This window comes from Pelodiscus sinensis, chromosome 5, assembly GCF_049634645.1.
Source record: "Pelodiscus sinensis isolate JC-2024 chromosome 5, ASM4963464v1, whole genome shotgun sequence".
Taxonomy (NCBI): domain Eukaryota; kingdom Metazoa; phylum Chordata; order Testudines; family Trionychidae; genus Pelodiscus; species Pelodiscus sinensis.
This window is the reverse complement of record NC_134715.1, coordinates 92,053,384-92,071,069: the sequence shown is the minus strand read 5'-3', so window position 1 is coordinate 92,071,069 and position 17,686 is coordinate 92,053,384. Positions and strand designations below refer to the sequence as shown.

Genomic DNA, 17,686 nt, shown 5'->3' with positions numbered 1-17,686 from the left:
ATTACCTTGGCCAGATTGGTAAGAGAGATTGCGGCCCTAATGGTGGATCCTCCATACACCACCTTTTTGAAGACAAGGTCACTTTACGTACCCATCCCAAATTCCTCCGCAAAGTACACTCATCCTTCCATATCAAACAAACAATACATCTTCCCACCTTCTTCCCCAAGCCACATGCCAACTCTTTCGAGATGAAAATGTATACTCTTGACCTGTACAGAGCAGTTTCTTTTTATTGGCAGTGAAAGAGACCATTCCGAGCGTCTCCCAGACTATTTGTTTCAATAGTAAATCAAAATAAGGGCCAGGCCATTTCATTGCAGAGACTCTCCCATTGGATCTCGGATTACATCAAGCTTTGCTACAGATAGTCAGAAGTGCTCCCTCCAGAGAGCATAAGGGCACACTCAGCCAGAGCCATGGGTACCTCGATAGCATTCCTCTGTAGAGAACCCGTAAGAGACATCTGCACAGCTGCCACATGGTCCTCTGACCACACATTTGCAAAGCACTATGCACTTATGCAGGGACCTCTTTCCAACCTGAAACTAGCCAAGGCAGTTCTTTCCACTGCTTTTTTTGCCAGATCCGAAGTCCTTACCTCCCTACAGGTAGTCACTAAGGGTATGTCTACACTGCCACCATAGTTCGAAGGCATTCGAAGTTGAAAATGAAGCCCAGTATTTAAATATCTCGAGCTTCATTTGCATCTTGCCGGGCGCCGCCATTTTTAAATCCCCCTTAGTGCAGACTCCGTGCCCGCGGCTACACGGGAGAGCTTAATTCGAACTACCGTTACTCCTTGTGGAATGAGGTGTACCGGTAGTTCGAAATAGAGAGCCTAATTTGAACTACCTACTCCGTGCCGCATGTAGCCACGGGCACGGAATCCGCACTAAGGGGGATTTAAAAATGGCGGTGCCCAGCAAGATGCAAATGAAGCCCAGGATATTTAAATCCTGGGCTTCATTTGCAACTTCGAATGCCTACATTAGCCACCCTAGTTCGAACTATGGTGGCAGTGTAGACATACCCTTAATGTGGAGCACCCATGGGGACATCTCTGTCTCGAAGAAGAGGTTATTCACCTCAATAGTAACTGATGTTCTTTGAGATGAGTATCTCCCTGGGTGCTCCCACAACCCTCCCTTCCTCCCCTCTACTTTGGGATCCTGGTCTTCCCAAGCCATGGTTTCTGGATAGAGAAGGAACTGAGGAGCGAGAGGGGGCGGCTCGCGCATGCGCGATGCTTGCAGCCTAACAGCACTTGACTGCTGATGTGCGCCTGCGTGGCCCCAGGGACACTGCTATGAAATCTACGCTCTGAGGCTTGGTTACGGCACACCAACCTAATGTGGAGCACCCACGGGGACACTCATCTCGAAGAATGTCAGTTACTATCGAGGTGAGTAATCTCCTTTTCATAAAACCTAAACTTCACATTCTCAGTGCTAGGTATTAAATAAACTAAGCTGAACTTTAAAGGAGCAAAGTTAGCATTATAGTTAAGACAGGAGACTTAAGTGCTCAGGTTTCATAGTGTCATGTAAAGTCAAATTTAGGTATCTAATAAGGGGTAAGCATCCTTATATCCCATTGACTTTATGACTTCAAAACAATTTGACATTATTGTGCATCCTCTAAAAGTTAGGACACTTTTGTAGATGCCTCAGTATGGCATTTAGGTGTCTGATTTCTGATATTTAAATCTGGAAAAGGGTGGCTACCTAATATCTTTGTAACTCAGTCAGTTGATTAGTAAAATAATGATATTTCTCTAATTTATGGGTTTGTTGTGAGGATCAGTTCTATATTTTTTCTAGTCAACATACTTTATTTACACACAAAGAAATACCATTTCTTACCTACCCCTTGTACAGCGTATGTTTGAATATAGTGCACATGAATTGTACTAGATTTACAGTTCAGGGGACTGAAATTCATACAATAGATACAATGTTCCAAACTATCCTGAGAATGAGCCTCAACTCTGACCTGATGAATTGGAGGTATGAATTGGATTAGAATTGGAGGTAATCTGCTATTCATGCCTATTTGGTTTACGGAAGACTAGTTCTTCTGTGACTGTAAGGGTCTGGAAGTGGATCTCTTTACATGATTTGGACCTGCTTTGTTTCCATTTCTCTACATGGTTATTTTCTTATTACAGCCGGATGAATTGACCAGTTTAATTGTTGTGATGTTGTATGACCTCCAAGATCGAAAGTTTCAAGCTCGACAGATTTCTGATGAAGAGGAATCAATACCAGAAGTCCGAGAGGTAGAACATTATCTATATAGGTATGTACTATAAGAAAGTTTTTAAGTGGGCATAAATATAAACTCATATAGCCAATAATAGTTTTTTTAATTGCAAATATTGTAAACCTCTTTTTTCATTTCAAGCTAGGGATGTAAATGACTAGTCGCTTCCCGCCCCCTTGCCTCTATCAGAAAGAGGCAGTGGGGGCAGGGAGAAGGAAAGGGTGCTTCAAAGCAGCAGTGCCGCGTGCAGCCCGGGGCCAGCTGTGACTCTGAGCTCCACACAGTGTTGCCGCTTTGAAACGCCTTGTGGTATCTGACGCTGGGCTTTCTGCGGTGTTTCATAGCATGGCACCTGGGGTCCCAAATAATCAAAATTTTATATCCTTATCTCAAGGTAGGATGGGCTTCTTTAAAGATGATTCAAGTAAGATTCCCAAAGTTAAGATCAAACTGGTATTTATTCACAAATGCTGATGGAATATTTTTGAAGTAAAAATGTAGTGCCTTATTTCTGTTGCTTATCTGATGGGAAACAATTTAAAAAATCCAGAAAACTCCAGACCAACTCAATATGAACAAAAAGTGACTATCACATTAGGATCACTTTTCTGAATGCTAAACAAGAAATCCTTGTAAAATATCTTAGCAGCTTTGCATTCTGCTCTATTGCACTCTAGATTATTTTAGAGGTTCACCTAAAAGACACCAAACAAAGAAAATTTTGTCTCCTATTTAAAATAGTGCCAACAACATTCGCTCTTCAGCATATTTACTTTAGAAAAATCACTGGTATGTGGGAGAATACAGTTTGACTTCTGAATTTTAAACAGCCTGATGAATTGCGGTGAGATCTGTGTCATGTATCTCTTGAGGATACTCAAAGGTATCTTTGCACTGGAGCCAGAAGATTGACTGTATATACTCATTCATAAGCCACATTTTTTGGTAAAAAAGTGACACATCAAATAGTGGTATCAGTTTACATTTTCGGCATAAACCAGGGTTGGAAAACTTTAGTTCCAAGACTATCAGGAGAAGCCACTGGCATGCCGACACGTTTTGTGTATCTTGAGTGTCTGCAGGCATGGAGTCCCTTAACTCTCAGTGGCTGCGGTTTGCTGTTTGCAGGAAATGGCAGTCAGCATGTCCCTGAGCATTGCACCTTCCAGCTGCAATTCAAACATACTCTAAGTGCTTCAGAGACAACAGACCATTATGGCAGAGCAATGATAAGCATAAATCCTCCTTTCTGTTCAAATTCTGATTAACCAGATTTATGTATAGGTGCTGGGAATCTTTCTTCCTGCTTTTCTAAACTGTAAAGATCTAATGAAACTGTTTCCACAGCAGCTATTACATCTGTTGTATGGTTTACACATATGATATGTTTCACAAATGAATTGGTCAGGCCCCTGAGCTTGCTCAAAACCTCGTTTCTGCTCTGCTGCTGATTGAGCAGAGCAGTTACGGGACATGATGGAAAGTGCATGCAGCAGTCTTTATGACTAGTTCAGAGCTGGGCAAAATACGGCCCCGGGGCTGGATTTGGCCTGCCAAGCCATGGGATCCAGCCACAGACCACCCTGCTGGGATCCTCGAGCACTCACAGCTGCTGCGGTTTAAAATACAGTTCCTGTGTCTCCCTGCTCTTTAGAGACGAGGAGGCTTTGTATGATCTCCCCGCCTCCAACCCAATCTTCAACTCCTGTTGACCAGAAACAACCAGCCAATAAGAATGGACCTCAGCTAATCTCTCAGCTCCTATTAGCTAGAAACAGCCAGCCAATCAGAGCTGAGAGATTGGCCTGAGAGACTGGGGCAGTGCAAACCTGTTCCCCCATTCAGAGCTGAGAGTCAAGTAGCCTGTATTTTCAAGCAGGCAGAAAGCCCAGGGGTGCTGCAGCCTGTTGGTCAGCAGACACTTAAGTAAACTCCTCCCAGCCAGTGCCTGCTTCTGGCACCTCAACCCTTCCTGCACCCCAGCTCCCTCCCCCAGATCACCATCCAAACCCCCTGCACTCGCTGTCCCAGGTGACAACTCCCCCCTAGACTATGTATCCCCTCCTATACTCCTCCCAGGCCAGAACCCTCTCCTGCACCCACACACTCTCCCTGACCCTACACTCCAATCCCTGACCCAGGTCACAACCCCCTCCTCCACTCAAGCACCCTCTCAGACCTCACAGCGTCTCTTGCACCCTAGTCCCATACTCCCTTCTGCACCTATCCTCCAACCTCGACCCCGTACTCCCTCCACAGAAAAGTGCGGCCCTTGATCAAAATCTTGGCGTGGCCCCCTACCAAAAATTATTGCCCACCCCTGCTCTAGTTTTATTGCCTATTGGGCCATGTAAGTCAGAATGGGGTGAACAAAGCAAAAATGCCAAAGATGGCCCAGATATAATTTGTGAAGTTCCTTACAAATTCAGAGCCACATTATACTATGTTTCTGAATGAGGAAGCATTTCATTATAAAAAAAGTCCTATTTCTAATTTTCTGAAAAAACTTGAATGAATGCTTTCAACCACTTGATTAATTTTGTAAGGGTTTGGACAACAGCCTTTCACTGGGAAAAGTAGTTCCTATTAAAAGCAGAAAGGAAAATAAGATACAAGATTTTCTCTGTTACTTACATAATATTAAATAGTCAAATATATTTTGTTCTTTACAATATCCTGGAGTATCTTCCCCCTTCCTATTCCCAAGAAAGTCATCTGATCTTACTACACCAGTTAGGCCTTTTCAGCTATACTTCTTCTTTGAGTGCTTGCATGTATACATTCTGTGCTAAGTATTTTTGTGCTTTGTACATGGATGCTGGAGATGTTTGCCTCCGTGGCATTCTGTAGATCAGGAGTTGGCAAACTTTTCAAACCAAAGAGTCAAACTACAGCAAACAGCTGAATAAGAATGTCCATTTGCATGACTGAAAATATAAAGCTTAATATTATTGATAATTGACATAATGATTAATAATAACAAATGAAAACATTGTACTCACAGACTTTATTTAATGGGACTTCTGCTGCTGCATCTTTTTGCCCATTTTTTTGAAGTTTACTTCATAACTAGTCAAATCCAGCATTGTGCACGCATTCAGGCTGCCTTCTGTCAATCTTAAGTTGGGGGCTGCGGATGTGGGGGTACAGGAGTCTGGATGGGATCACGTATGAGGGGCTGAGGCCAGGGGATTTGGATGTATGATGTAGGCTCAGGGTACGAAGCTGGGGTGTGTGCGGGGTTCAGGAGTGTTATGGCAGGGGACTAGGGATGTGGGATTGCAGGAGTTTGGGGAAATAGGGGTATGATGGGCTCAGGCCAAGGGGTTCAGGTATATGATGGGCTCAGGGCTGGGATGTGTGGGGGGCGCAGGAGGGGATGCTGCAGCCAGATGAGGGCTTGTTGGCCAAGCTTCATTTTTAAATAAAGTAAAGTAATATGTCCAACACAAAACGTTTCAACATTGTCTTTCTTTATGGCAAAAGTGGGGAACCTTTTTTGGGCAAGAGGCCACTGTCCCACAGAAAAATCAGTCGGGGGCCACACAAATGAGAAGCGCAAAAAAACCCCCAAACAAACCCTCAACCCCCCACAACCAACCTCTCCAAAAACTTCCAACTCTTCTGGGGTTCCAGGATTAGTGGATTTTGTGACCCCCCCTGGCTCTGGGGTAAGGCCAAAAATGTGGGGTCCAGTGTGAAGGACAGAGCTGCCAGTGAATGGGATAGGGATGTGGGTACAGGATCTGGGTGGGAGGTAGGGTGCTAGTGGGGGGGAGGAGGCAGGTGCAGGTGGGTGTTTGGCTAGGGTGGAGGGGGCAGGAGCAGGCTGGGGGTGTAGGGTGTCGGTGCAGGGGAGGGTTCAGGGTGTATTGGGTCTGCATGGCACTTACTTGCTTTTTTGCATCAGTGCTGCTTTCAGGCTCCCTGTCCCAGACATGGGTTTCCGCTGCTCCATTGACTGGATTCTGGCCAATGGAGCAGCAGCAGGATCCCCGGCCTGGGAGCGAGCAATGAGCAGAATTCAACCTTGAGGTGTCTCAATGGGGTGGGCCCTGAGACAGCTCCAACGGGCCCCCTCAGCCTCGCACATACCGGTGTCCGGTGGCAGCCTGGGAGCAGAAGCATCATCCCGCTCCCATCGCCTCCCCAGCTTGTCTAGTACCTGCTAGTCATATTCTTGGGCAGGATCTGTAGGCAGCACTGGAAGAAGTGCATGTGCCATTCCTTCAGGAAATCCAGCTGCTCATCATTCCCAAAGCCCAGATCCTCCACCTCCATTTTAGTTGCCCTCCCCACCCAGCCCCAGCTTGCTTAAGTGCATCTGGCACAGTTAGTTGCCGAGATTTCATGAGCAAGTGCATCCGTGTCCTCTGAGAGGAGAGACACTTCCCAGATTAAAAGGTTATTTTAAAATCTAGGAAAGACAGGGGTTTTCTCCACCCCTCTATCCAGAGAGCCAATGCTGGCTCCAATCTTGGAGAAGATGGAGAGGGCATGAGGCTGGATTGTCAATACGTGTTCCCGTGGGGAGGAGGAGAGGGGGGCAGGAGCAAGTGGGAGCTGAGCTCGAGCTGCGATCTATATTTGGCTCCTAAGGCTATGTCTAGACTATATCCCTCTTTCGAAATGAGGAATGTAAATTAGGCAGATTGAAAGTGCAAATGAAATGGGGATTTAAATATCCCGTGCTTCATTTGCATAATGGTGCCTGAGCGCTTTTTTGAAAAAGGGTTTTTCAAAAGTGAAAGTGCCATCTAGACGTGGTTCTTTCGGGAGAAAAAACCCCCGGGGAGTACGGGATCTTTCGAAAAAGATTTTTTTTTTTTTTTTTTTAAACAAACTGCATCTAGACAACGCTTTCAAAAAACCCTTTTTCAAAAAAGCACTCGGATGCCATTATGTAAATGAAGCACAGGATATTTAAATTCCCACTTCATTTGCACTTTCGATCTGCCTAATTTACATCTCTCTTTTGACAGAGGGATGTAGTTTAGACATATATGGCTTGCGAGCTATCATGAATAGGAGCTGCAAGGGAGAGTTAGACTTACCTGGAGAGCAATGAAAGGATTAAGCTAACCTCAAAGCTCTGTACCTGAAGGAGGGGGCTTTGGGCTTTCAGCCAAAGAAATGCAGATAAGGAATTTCAAATGAGAGGGTTTCCCCCCCCCCCCTTTGTTTGGAGTCAAGCAGCAGTTTTCCTGACAGGTATGGAGCAGGAGAGAGGGACTCTCCCAGGAACAGACTCCTTGAATTCATTAAAACATAAGTAGGAAAAAGTTTAGATAGTCTGTCAAGTTTTGTTTTCGTTGTTTGGGGGTTTGAAAATCCTGTCTGAGCTGGTTAATTGTTTTTCTCTTCTTTTTTGTAACTAAGAATTATAGCCCAGGGAGAATCCCTGAGTCTCTTTCAATTCCTGGCTTTTAACACCCAGTCATTTACTATGCTTGCAACAGTAGTTTGTTTAATAACAAAAGTGTTTTTCTTTTTGTGGTGTTAATCAGTATTGGTTGATTTTTGTATTCTTAAACCTACATGCCTAAGTGAAAGCACATTACTTGGGAGAAGTAGAGCCCCATTGTCTCTGCAGATTATCTCTGTTTTCCCTACTCCTTGCAGAAGGGAGAGCTTTGCCACAGGGAAGGGATTACAAATGGTTTCTTCCCTGTAAAATGATTTATTTCTTTTTATTTCTTTTTTTAAAATTTGAATTGACACTTGGTTGTGGCAGCTACCTTTAGTTTTGGATCTCAGGGAAACTAGACAAATTTGTCTTTGGGAGTTACAGAGACAGGTTTTTACAGAGTTTATTCTGGTAGCTGCTGCCGCCCTCCTTCCCCCCAATTATGTACAATTGAAGTGCCAGGTTGGGGAATTGAGCCGTGACAAGAGCCATAGGTTGCCAACCCCTGCTGTAGACTGATGCTACTGCCCTCTTTGTTGCTCATGTCCATTTCATGTCTATCCTTCCACCCTTCTGTCAGAATTCTCAATGAGAAGGAGCTAAGATGGTGTTGGCTGGTGATGTCTTTGATATTGGTGTGTACTCATGTGGCTCTTTGGGCTGCTAGAGCCAGTCCTATGGATACTACCGAGAAAAATCTCTGGCAACTGTGCATGTGGTATGCACACACTGAGCATGGAATGGACATGCGTAACACACCTCAAAGAACAGCAGTTAAGAAAGGTTATTAACTTTTTTTATCCCTTCTTTTAGTTTAAAAGTTCAGTTGGGAGCGATTTAGCAGTCAAGTGGATGTCACCCTTTCCATATTTGAAGCTCCTCCACCAAGTTAGGATTCCATTTCCATTAGCGATAGGATAGGATAGTCATGGATCCCCATGTTGAAAACCGTAAATTAAATATTCAACATTATTTTTGGTGAAAGAATATCAGTTGAAAGTAGTGATTTGATTATAAAGATTGAAAGAATTACACTATTCACATTCAAATCTTGGGCCGCTGGAGGATGGGAAAGAGAGTAAAGCTGCAAATATTTAGTGCTCGTCGGTGCAGAGACAAATGTCTAACCACAGATTCGGATTCTGTGGATAGCAGTTGGTATCTGCGGATCCACAGTCTCAGAAGAGCAGCCAAAGGAGGGAGTGCGGTGCCACTACTCCCAGGAGCTAGCCTCCCATGCCAGCAGCTCCTCCAGGCCGTGCAGGTGTATTGGCCCCAGCCCCAGCTGCTTCTCTTGATGGGGGTTGGATAGCCCTGTTTGTGGTGGCACTGTGAGAGGTACATCCACGTGGCCCAGAGAAGTTATGGGCATGGGAGTGGTGGAACCATGCTTCTCTCCTTTGGCTGCAATGTCTCTTGGGAGTAGAGTTCTACAGATCAGCAGATACTGATTGCTGTCCATAGATATCTGCTCTGCTGTGGGTCAGAACAGAAGGCTATAAAAAAAAAGTAGTGGAGGAGAGATATATAAGCCTTAGACTGAGGAGATCTCTGTTTCAGAGTATCAGGGAGGGGCTGGTTTAGAACCAGCAGAGGCAATCAAGGGGAAGTGGAACAACTGGGGCTAATTGACCAGGCCTGCAGAGTCAGGCCAGCCTAGGCTAATTAGGACACCTAGGGGTAATTAAGAAAACCAGTTCAGACTGGCTCTAAAAGAAGCTTTGTCTACAGTTGCGGCACACATGTAGCTGAGAGGATGGAGGAGGGCACTGCTGGGAGTAGGAGGAAAGGAGACAACTGAATGATAGAATGACAAACTGGAGAGAAGGAAGGTGCAGGGAATTAGCCCATGGGTCTTGGAGCTGTCTTATAGCAGGTGTCTGGGATTCACACAGGCAGCTACTATTACAGGGCCCTTGGCTGGAACCCAGAGTAGAGGGTGGGCCCAGATTCCCCCTCAACACCCATCTCCCCATTTCCACTCAGGGAAAAGGATTGTGGAGTTTATAAAACTATGGTACGCCCACATCTTGAATACTGTGTACAGATGTGGTCTCCTCAACTCAAAAAAGATATTTTGGCCTTGGAAAGGGTCTAAAAGGGCAACTAAAATGATTAGGGGTTTGGAACTGGTCCCATATGAGGAGAGGTTAAAACGACTGGGACTTTTCAGTTTAGAAAAGAGGAGACTGAGGGGGGATATGATAGAGGTATATAAAATCATGAGTGGTGTGGAGAGGGCCGATAAAGAAAAGTTATTTATTAGTTCCCATAATAGAAGGACTAGAGGACACCAAATGAAATTGATGGGTAGCAGGTTTAAAACGAATAAAATAAAGTTCTTCACACAGCGTGTAGTCAACCTGTGGAACTCCTTGCCAGAGGAGGCTGTGAAGGCTAGGACTATAATAGAGTTTAAAGAGAAGCTAGATAATTTCATGGAGGTTAGGTCCATAAAAGGCTATTAGCCAGGGGATAAAATGGTGTCCTTGGCCTCTGTTTTTCAGAGGCTGGAGAGAGATGGCAGGAGACAAATTGCTTGATCATTGTCTTCGGTCCATCCTCTCTGGGGCACCTGGTGCTGGCCACTGTCGGTAGACAGGATACTGGGCTAGAAAGACCTTTGGTCTGACCCAGTACGGCCATTCTTATGTATGTTCTTATTCTCCGTTTTACTATATGCTGGCTAATGATGAAAAGAGTTCTACAAACAGCAAACCAAAGCCCTAGGTGTCATGCCTAACACTGTGGGCTGCTATGAGCCTCTGAGGCAAGCAAAATCTCCCAGGAAGACTCACCAAGTTTTCATAGGAGCTTTGTCACAATGGGTAGATCTTTGTATCCATGCTGGACTCCACAAATATTGCAAGGACCCTAAAAGAACACTAAAGATTAGAAAAACTTAAATATACTCAAAATTGAGAACAGATATAAACACTACGAGAAGATTGCCCAGGTTCTTCAGGGCAGGGGACTGTAGTGGGGTGTGTGTGCAGGAGGTTGAGGAGGGGCTCAGGACAGGGAATGTAGGGGAGCTGCAAGAGTAAGGGTTGGGAAATGAGGCGGGGCTTAAGGCAGGTGGTGAGGATGCAGGAATCAGGGCAGAAGGTTGGGAGGAGGGGGAGCTAATGAGAGGGGCCAGGGACTAAGAATGAAGTAGGAGTGGCTGCTGTCTTCTCCCTGGGGGTGGCCAAGGGCAGCGGTGACCTTATAGGCCAGCCCTGGCTGCACTGGGCAGCCAGGGGTGTGTGTGTGTGTGTGAGTGAGTGAAAGAGAGAGAGCAGTCTGTGACTCCTCTGGGGGTGGGGGCTGATGGCTGGTGCAGCTCCTCCCCTTTCCTCCATCTGGGGCTGCGGCCAAGAGCTGGAGTAGGGAAGGGGGTTTGGAGCAGAGGGAGCCACTTAGTCTGGAAGATGGCAAGCCTCAGCCCCGGCTTGCCACTCTTGTGGGGGTATGTCTGCCCCCCCTTGTCATTCTGTAGTATAGCTGCCCCCAGCGATCAATCTGTAGTATAGCGTCTCTCCGATTATCCTCCCTCTTTTTCTGTGTTATGGCAAACAATCTCATTCTAGGCAGATCTTGATTTTCTGGCACAACCAAACTCTGACGTTGCTTTAAGTTAGGAGAAGAGGAAGCTGCATACCACATTTGGTGGTCTTTGCTCTTACCAGTTAGGAGGAGTTCTTTAACAAAAGGTTCATGGACAAGAGACAAACATGCTCATTTCTAAAATATAGAGATAGATTACTTTCCTTCAAAACAATATCTACATTAAAAAAGCCTGCTGAACAATATCTAATGTTGGCCTTTACAATAGGTAGTAGGTTACAATTGACTGAAACTGTGGCATTATGTAGAAGTAGAATGTTTAAAGTATTATTTTTCTTCCTTAAGACTATTACCGTCTTTTAGCAAATATACCCCACACCCAAATATACTCCGCACCCGAATATACCCCACGGTTTTTGCTTTTTGAGTTAAAAAACTCTTGTATACCCCATGCGCGAGTATAACCTGTGGGGGTGGGAGGGTGTAAAAACAAATATAACCCACGGGTTATATTCGCTAAAATACGGTACCTCTGGATGGTTACTACTATTTACAATGCTAGCCTGGTACTTGGGAGACCAATTTCCTGTCTCACCACAAACTTGAAATACAACAAACTCTGTCCCTGGCCAAAAGAGCTTACTAAATATTACACAAGATGTAACCAATAGTGGGAAAGTATGGTAACATTGAGACAAAACTGGACATCATGAAAAGCAGTGCTTGCAACAAACCAGATTCATAAATATTGTTGATTTTTGTAGGCATTGTGGTATTGCACAGTTTTAAAGAGATTTGAAAAAGAACAGTAATTATAGGAAGCATTTCCTAGCCATGAGGAGTGACACTGGGTAGGTTGAAGATTTAACAGATGAGCAATGAAGGCTCTCTTAATTGCCATGGTGAAAGTGTAGGTCAGCATCTGGATAGTGTATGGGATCCAAGGTCCTTAAAGGTACATCTATATTGCAATTAAAAACATTTGTGGCAGTTGACTCAGGTTCATAGTGCTTGGACTACCATGTTTAATCATGGTGTAGATGTTCAGGCTTGGTCTGGACTAACCCCATGAAGAGGGAAAGTCCCAGAGCCTGAATGTTTACACTGCAGTTAAACAGTCCCATAGTCTGTACCTAAGAGTTTCTCAGCTGACACTGGGCAGCTATGAGTGTTTTTCACTGCAATGTAGATGTATCCCATAAGCCAAGATAAACTTAATCAGTGAGTCATGTTTTATGCTAAAATGGTAATGATAAAATATGTTCCTCAAACTTTGGGACTGTCCTCCTCCCTCGCATGAGTAGAGTTTGGATACGTGATAGTTCTGTAGGAATTTGGGTTTTTGTTTTTCCTTTGGTGGAATTCAGATGATCTGCTGGGCTTCATTCCTCCTATCACAGATCAGATAATGGGGAGAAATGTTGATACACTTCCAAGTACCATCCACTTGGACCAAAATGATACCATTCACAATGTTAGTCCTATTTTTATGTGCTTTGATTTAGCAATGAAATAGCTAACAATTCTGATGTTTAAATTATCATAATTGGGCATTAGAGTTAATACACCATTTATGAATGAGGAAATTAACTCTTCTTAAAAACTATTGTTTCAGGTTCCTTGGAAATTCAGATGGAACCAAATACAGTGAAATCTAAGTGCATAAAGTTTTCAAGGTTTTCTTCTTACCCATAACAACAACAAACTTCCTTTCTTTTTTTAAATAGAAATTGAGATGCAAGGGGTCGGGGTGAGACATAGCCCAGTTTGAGCCAGTTGTGTGTTTTAAGTAATACAGTCTCAGCAATGCAAGTTGGCTTAGAATGCAAGCTCGTTGGGGCACTGACTGTTTCATAATACATTTTTGTAAAATGCATAGCAAAATGGGAACACTCATGATTGTTGCCTCTGGGCATTACTGTGGTATAAATGTTACGTCATCATGAAGAGCAAAACCTTCTAATCTGGACAAAGCTATAATTTTGTACTTGTAGTTTTAAGACCAAATTGGCTGCAGCTCTAGCAAGATGTCGAATAAAACATGATGCACTTTCAATTGAATACATTCTACCAGAAACTATAAGGAAACAGGAACAAAGGGCTTCTGCTTTACCTTTGTATGCTTGGATAAATACATGTAAAAGCAGGTAAGATCTGTAAAATTAACATTTCATATGTTTATTTTAGAAATATACATATTAAATTATATATTCCAGTCTATGAATTTGTTTTTTCCTCACAGTATAGTATTGTTACAAGTCATAGGTTTCTTGTAATAAATGTTTAACAGGAACCTATTGACCTAAACATCACACTTCTGTCTGCCATTTTTTAAACCTAGTAGTGACACAGGTAGCACTTAAGAAAACTATAACTGACAAGGTGCTAGAGAAAAGGAATAGCTTTTCTATACTTTTTCCAATTTACTTGGTGTATTTGACAACACCTTGAGAATATCTGCACTGTGTTGGAAGGGTGCATGCCAGTGCGGGTAGTCAGACATGCTAGCTCTGCTAGAGCTATTGCACTAAAAATGAAGATGTAGCCAAAATAGGTGCCTGAATATGTACTCAGGCATTCCATATGGGGTTTTTACTCAGGTGGCTATCCCAACATGCTGCCAGTTTAATTAGGGAATCTTGAGCAGAGCTAGCATGAGTCTACATATGTCAGAAGCATGCTCACAGTTGCAGTACGGATGTACATTTTGCACCTACAGTTTCTCCTCTGTAGTTAATTTACCCAATTTGTTTTTGTGAGTTTTAATCATAGCAATAGAGTGGATAAAAATAATAAAACAAAAATGTTATTTTACATCCCTTCCAAAGCCCTCTGCCAATTTTTCTGATTTTAGAGTATCTAAGACTACTTTTAATTGTTTGTTTAATTTTTTGTAGTTGATGCTGTTCCTTTTAAATGCTTCATGTATATGTCCATAAATTATACTAGTTGTATATTACACTACTAAAAGAACTGGCAGGATGGATAATTTGGCATCATTGTCACATCTTCTTTTCCTTACCAGTAATCTCTTCATAATAGCTCTTAACTAAAGTGTTCTGCATCTTCTCTATTTTAGACTTAGTTTCAGGGCAGAAAATAGGGATGTTAGATAGCATTTAATTTAATAGTCATGTAACCGCACCAAAGCTTAGCAGTTACGTGATTATTCAATGGTCTCCAGGGTTGGGGCTTGTAGCCAGTACACTCCCGGCCCCACTCCTGGGGAGCCTCCTGCCACCATGTGCTGTTGCCTCTTTATTAGCAGCAGTGTGGGGTGACAGGCGGGAGCTGGTCTGCTAGGGGAGCTGGTTTAAAAACTGACATCCCATTCAGAGTGGCTCCTGCCTGCCACTCAGCACTGCTTCCTATTATACAGAGGCTGCAGTGCAGGGCAGCAGCAGCCTGTGTCCACAGGGGGCCTGATCTCCCTGTGGATAGAGGCTATGCGGCATCCCATCCTGCTGCTCCATGGCAGCAGCCCCTGTCCATGGGGGGGTCCCAAGCATCCCGGAGACAGGTGCTGCCCCGGCATCACTCCTGCTCCTCCCTCCCATGATGCTGCTGCCTCTGATAGAGGCACAGAGGCAGCAGAACTGGCGGAAGGGGCTCCACAAAGCTGGTGCTTGTAGGTAGCAGCTTTTAAGCTGGTTCTCCCCAAGTACCAGGTCCTGCCAGCCTCCCTTACCACCACTGCTGCTGTCACTGTGGGAGGCAGCCGGGGAAGGGGGACGGGCAGCTCCATAGAGCTGACATGCATGGTAAGCCACCTTAAAAGCTGGCTTCCCACATGTACCGCCTCACACCTGCCCCCCAGCCCTCTATGCTGCTGCTTCTCTATTAGAGGCAGCAGCATGGGTGTGGATGGGGGGGGTAGGCGACTGCCACTTGCCCCTTGCTGCCTCTGATACAGACACCACAAAGGGAGGGAGAAGTGTATATAGTTGTTTGGATTATTTGATAAGCCCAGGCTTATCGGTTAATCGTTTATATGACTATATGCTAATATCCCTAACAAAGAATGTCTCTTACTCAGAACCTGATTATGCAACCTGTATTCAGGCTGAATACATGTTAGTTGAACTGACTAAAGATTACCATGTTGAGATCTTTGTTTACGATGTTCAATTTAACTTTATACCACACATAAATAATAGATTGAAACAAATGGGATTTTTTTTGTGCATGATATTTATTCAGGGTACTATCAGGAAGGTTATTATGAATTACTAATTGCCTAATGGTCATTCATGCATTACCTTTCAACAATAAGAAGAGAAGACTGAGAGGGGACATGATAGCAGCTTTCACATAAAGGTTGGCTCTTCCTGGTCCAGCACCCTCGGGACCTGACCCGTCCTGAATGAGGGAATTTGCCAGACCAGGTGAGGTCCTCTGCCACTGGCCTTCCAGGACACTGTCCCTCCTTCCGGCTGGCTCCACTCCAGCCCCACTGCCTCTGGCTCCAGCCCTGCTGCTACAGGGCTTCAGATCCAGCATGCTGCAACCAGCTCCTTAGCCACCACAGTCCTTGCTTCTGCCCCACCCAGCTGGGGTTACTCCAGAAATGGGGCTCCCTGCTGCTGCTGCACCTGACTAGATCTTTCAGGGGCTGGGTTTCCCACCTGCTGGTCCCAATAGTGGGGCTCCCCAACGCTTGACTCCCAACCAGCTCACACTCCCAGGCATCAGGGCTCTCTGGTCCAGCAACATCCTTGATCCTGCCGGACTACGTATATTGCTGGACCAGAGAGTACCAGATTTAGAAGGTTCAACCTGTACCTAAAAGGGTGTTACAAGGAGTAGGGAGAAAAATTCTTAACCTCTGATGATAGGACAAGAAGCAATAGCTTAAATTGAAGCAAGGGAGGTTTAAGTTTGGCATTAGGAAAAAATTCCTAACTGTCAGGGTGATTCAGCACTGGAATAAATTGCCTAGGGATGTTGCAGAATCTCCATCATTGGAGATTTTTAAGACCAGGTTGGATCAGACCTGGGCAAAACACTCTCCATGGGTTGGATTTGGCCCACCAAGCTGCCAGATCTGTCCTGCAGATGCAGCAAGGAGCCTCAGGCAGACTCCTTGCCTGCCTCCCTCCACGCCGCTGAGAAAAGCAGCTCTTGCAAGGCTTTCTTTGAACAGCTAGGAGCCTGGGTGAGGGAGGAGAGGCTTAACACACAGTTCCCTTCTCAGCACAATCCCATTGGCTGGTTTTTGGCCAATGGGAACTGCCTGTTAACAAGCAGCTTGTGAAGCACCCTCAGGCTCGTAGTTGTTCGAAAAACCACATAGCCCCTGCAGCCAATGAGGAGGTGAGGCAGGCAGGGAGCCTGCCTGAGAAGGCTGCTAGCTGGGAGTCAAGCAGATAAGTCACCCAGCCAGAGCCTGCCTCTGGCACCCCTCCCCGCCTACCCCACATAACCCAGACCCTCTGCACCCTCCTGCCCCCATATCCCTTCCCCCAGTCCTCTTCCCCAGGTCACAGCCCCCTCTTGCCCAAAATCACAACCCAAATCCCTGAACCCTAGTACCCAAACCAGGTCACAACTACCTCCTTCACCCAAACTCCTTCCCAGACTCCACACTCTCTCCTGCACCCCAATCCCTTATTGCAAGCTCCCTTCTAAACCCAACCTACATTCCAGATCCTGCACCTCCTCCATTACTATGGAGGAGTGTGGCCCTTGACCACTTTCCAAATTTTTGGAGTGGTCCCCCATCCAAAATTATTGCCCACCCTGGGTTAGGCAGACACCTATAAGGGATGGTCTATATGGTGCTTGGTCCTGCCATGAGGGCAGGAGACTAGTCTTGATGACCTCTTGAAGTCTCTTCCAGTTCTAGTATTCTGTGATTCTATAATAGGGTGATTCGAGACTAAGCAACAAATTCACTGGTGTAAATAGATGCAAGTCCATTGTTGTCAGTTGAACCTCACCTATACCAGCAGTAAATTTGGTGTGAAGTGTAAAATCCTACTTCTGAGTTGTGTGTTTGACACTTTTAATGAAAAAAAAATCTAGATTTTTTTTCTAATGAATTTTTAGTTAACGTTGCATGTCTGATGGTCAGGATTACTATGAATTCTGTACGTTGTATGTTAACAGCCCTGAAGACATTTACAGAGAGTTGAAAAGAGAGGGATTTACAAAAGTTGAATCTGTGTCAGATTTTGAAGGTTATACTTATTGTCTGGACAAACACTGCAGTGATGTACTAGTTTTTCCTGCCTCTCTCAAAGAAGAAATACTTAATTTGGAACTTTTCACACATTACAAACTCATTTTACAGGTGAGCTAAATAAATCTAGATTAGGTTTCTGTCATGGGGTAGGTATGCCCCCCCTGCTCAGAGGCAGGGCATTAGGCCACTCAAGGAGTGCTCCACCCCATGTGTGTGTCAGTCCCTATGGCTCAGGGTCCAATAACTACACCCAGGGCCAGACTAAGGGGTAGGCTAGCCAG

The 17,686-nt window shown here is 44.8% G+C and overlaps 1 protein-coding gene across 5 annotated transcripts in view; it reads left to right on the top strand.

The window, feature by feature from the left end:
- The window catches only part of NSUN7 (NOP2/Sun RNA methyltransferase family member 7), an 86,817-nt gene that overhangs the window by 35,213 nt on the left and 33,918 nt on the right, over positions 1-17,686 (top strand). For all 5 annotated transcript variants that reach the window (XM_006129491.4, XM_075930535.1, XM_075930536.1 and 2 more), the window contains 3 exons: positions 2,171-2,301; positions 13,216-13,368; positions 17,330-17,513. In XM_006129491.4, coding sequence (XP_006129553.1) covers positions 2,171-2,301; positions 13,216-13,368; positions 17,330-17,513 — 468 coding nt within the window. The remainder of the gene's footprint in view (positions 1-2,170; positions 2,302-13,215; positions 13,369-17,329; positions 17,514-17,686) is intronic.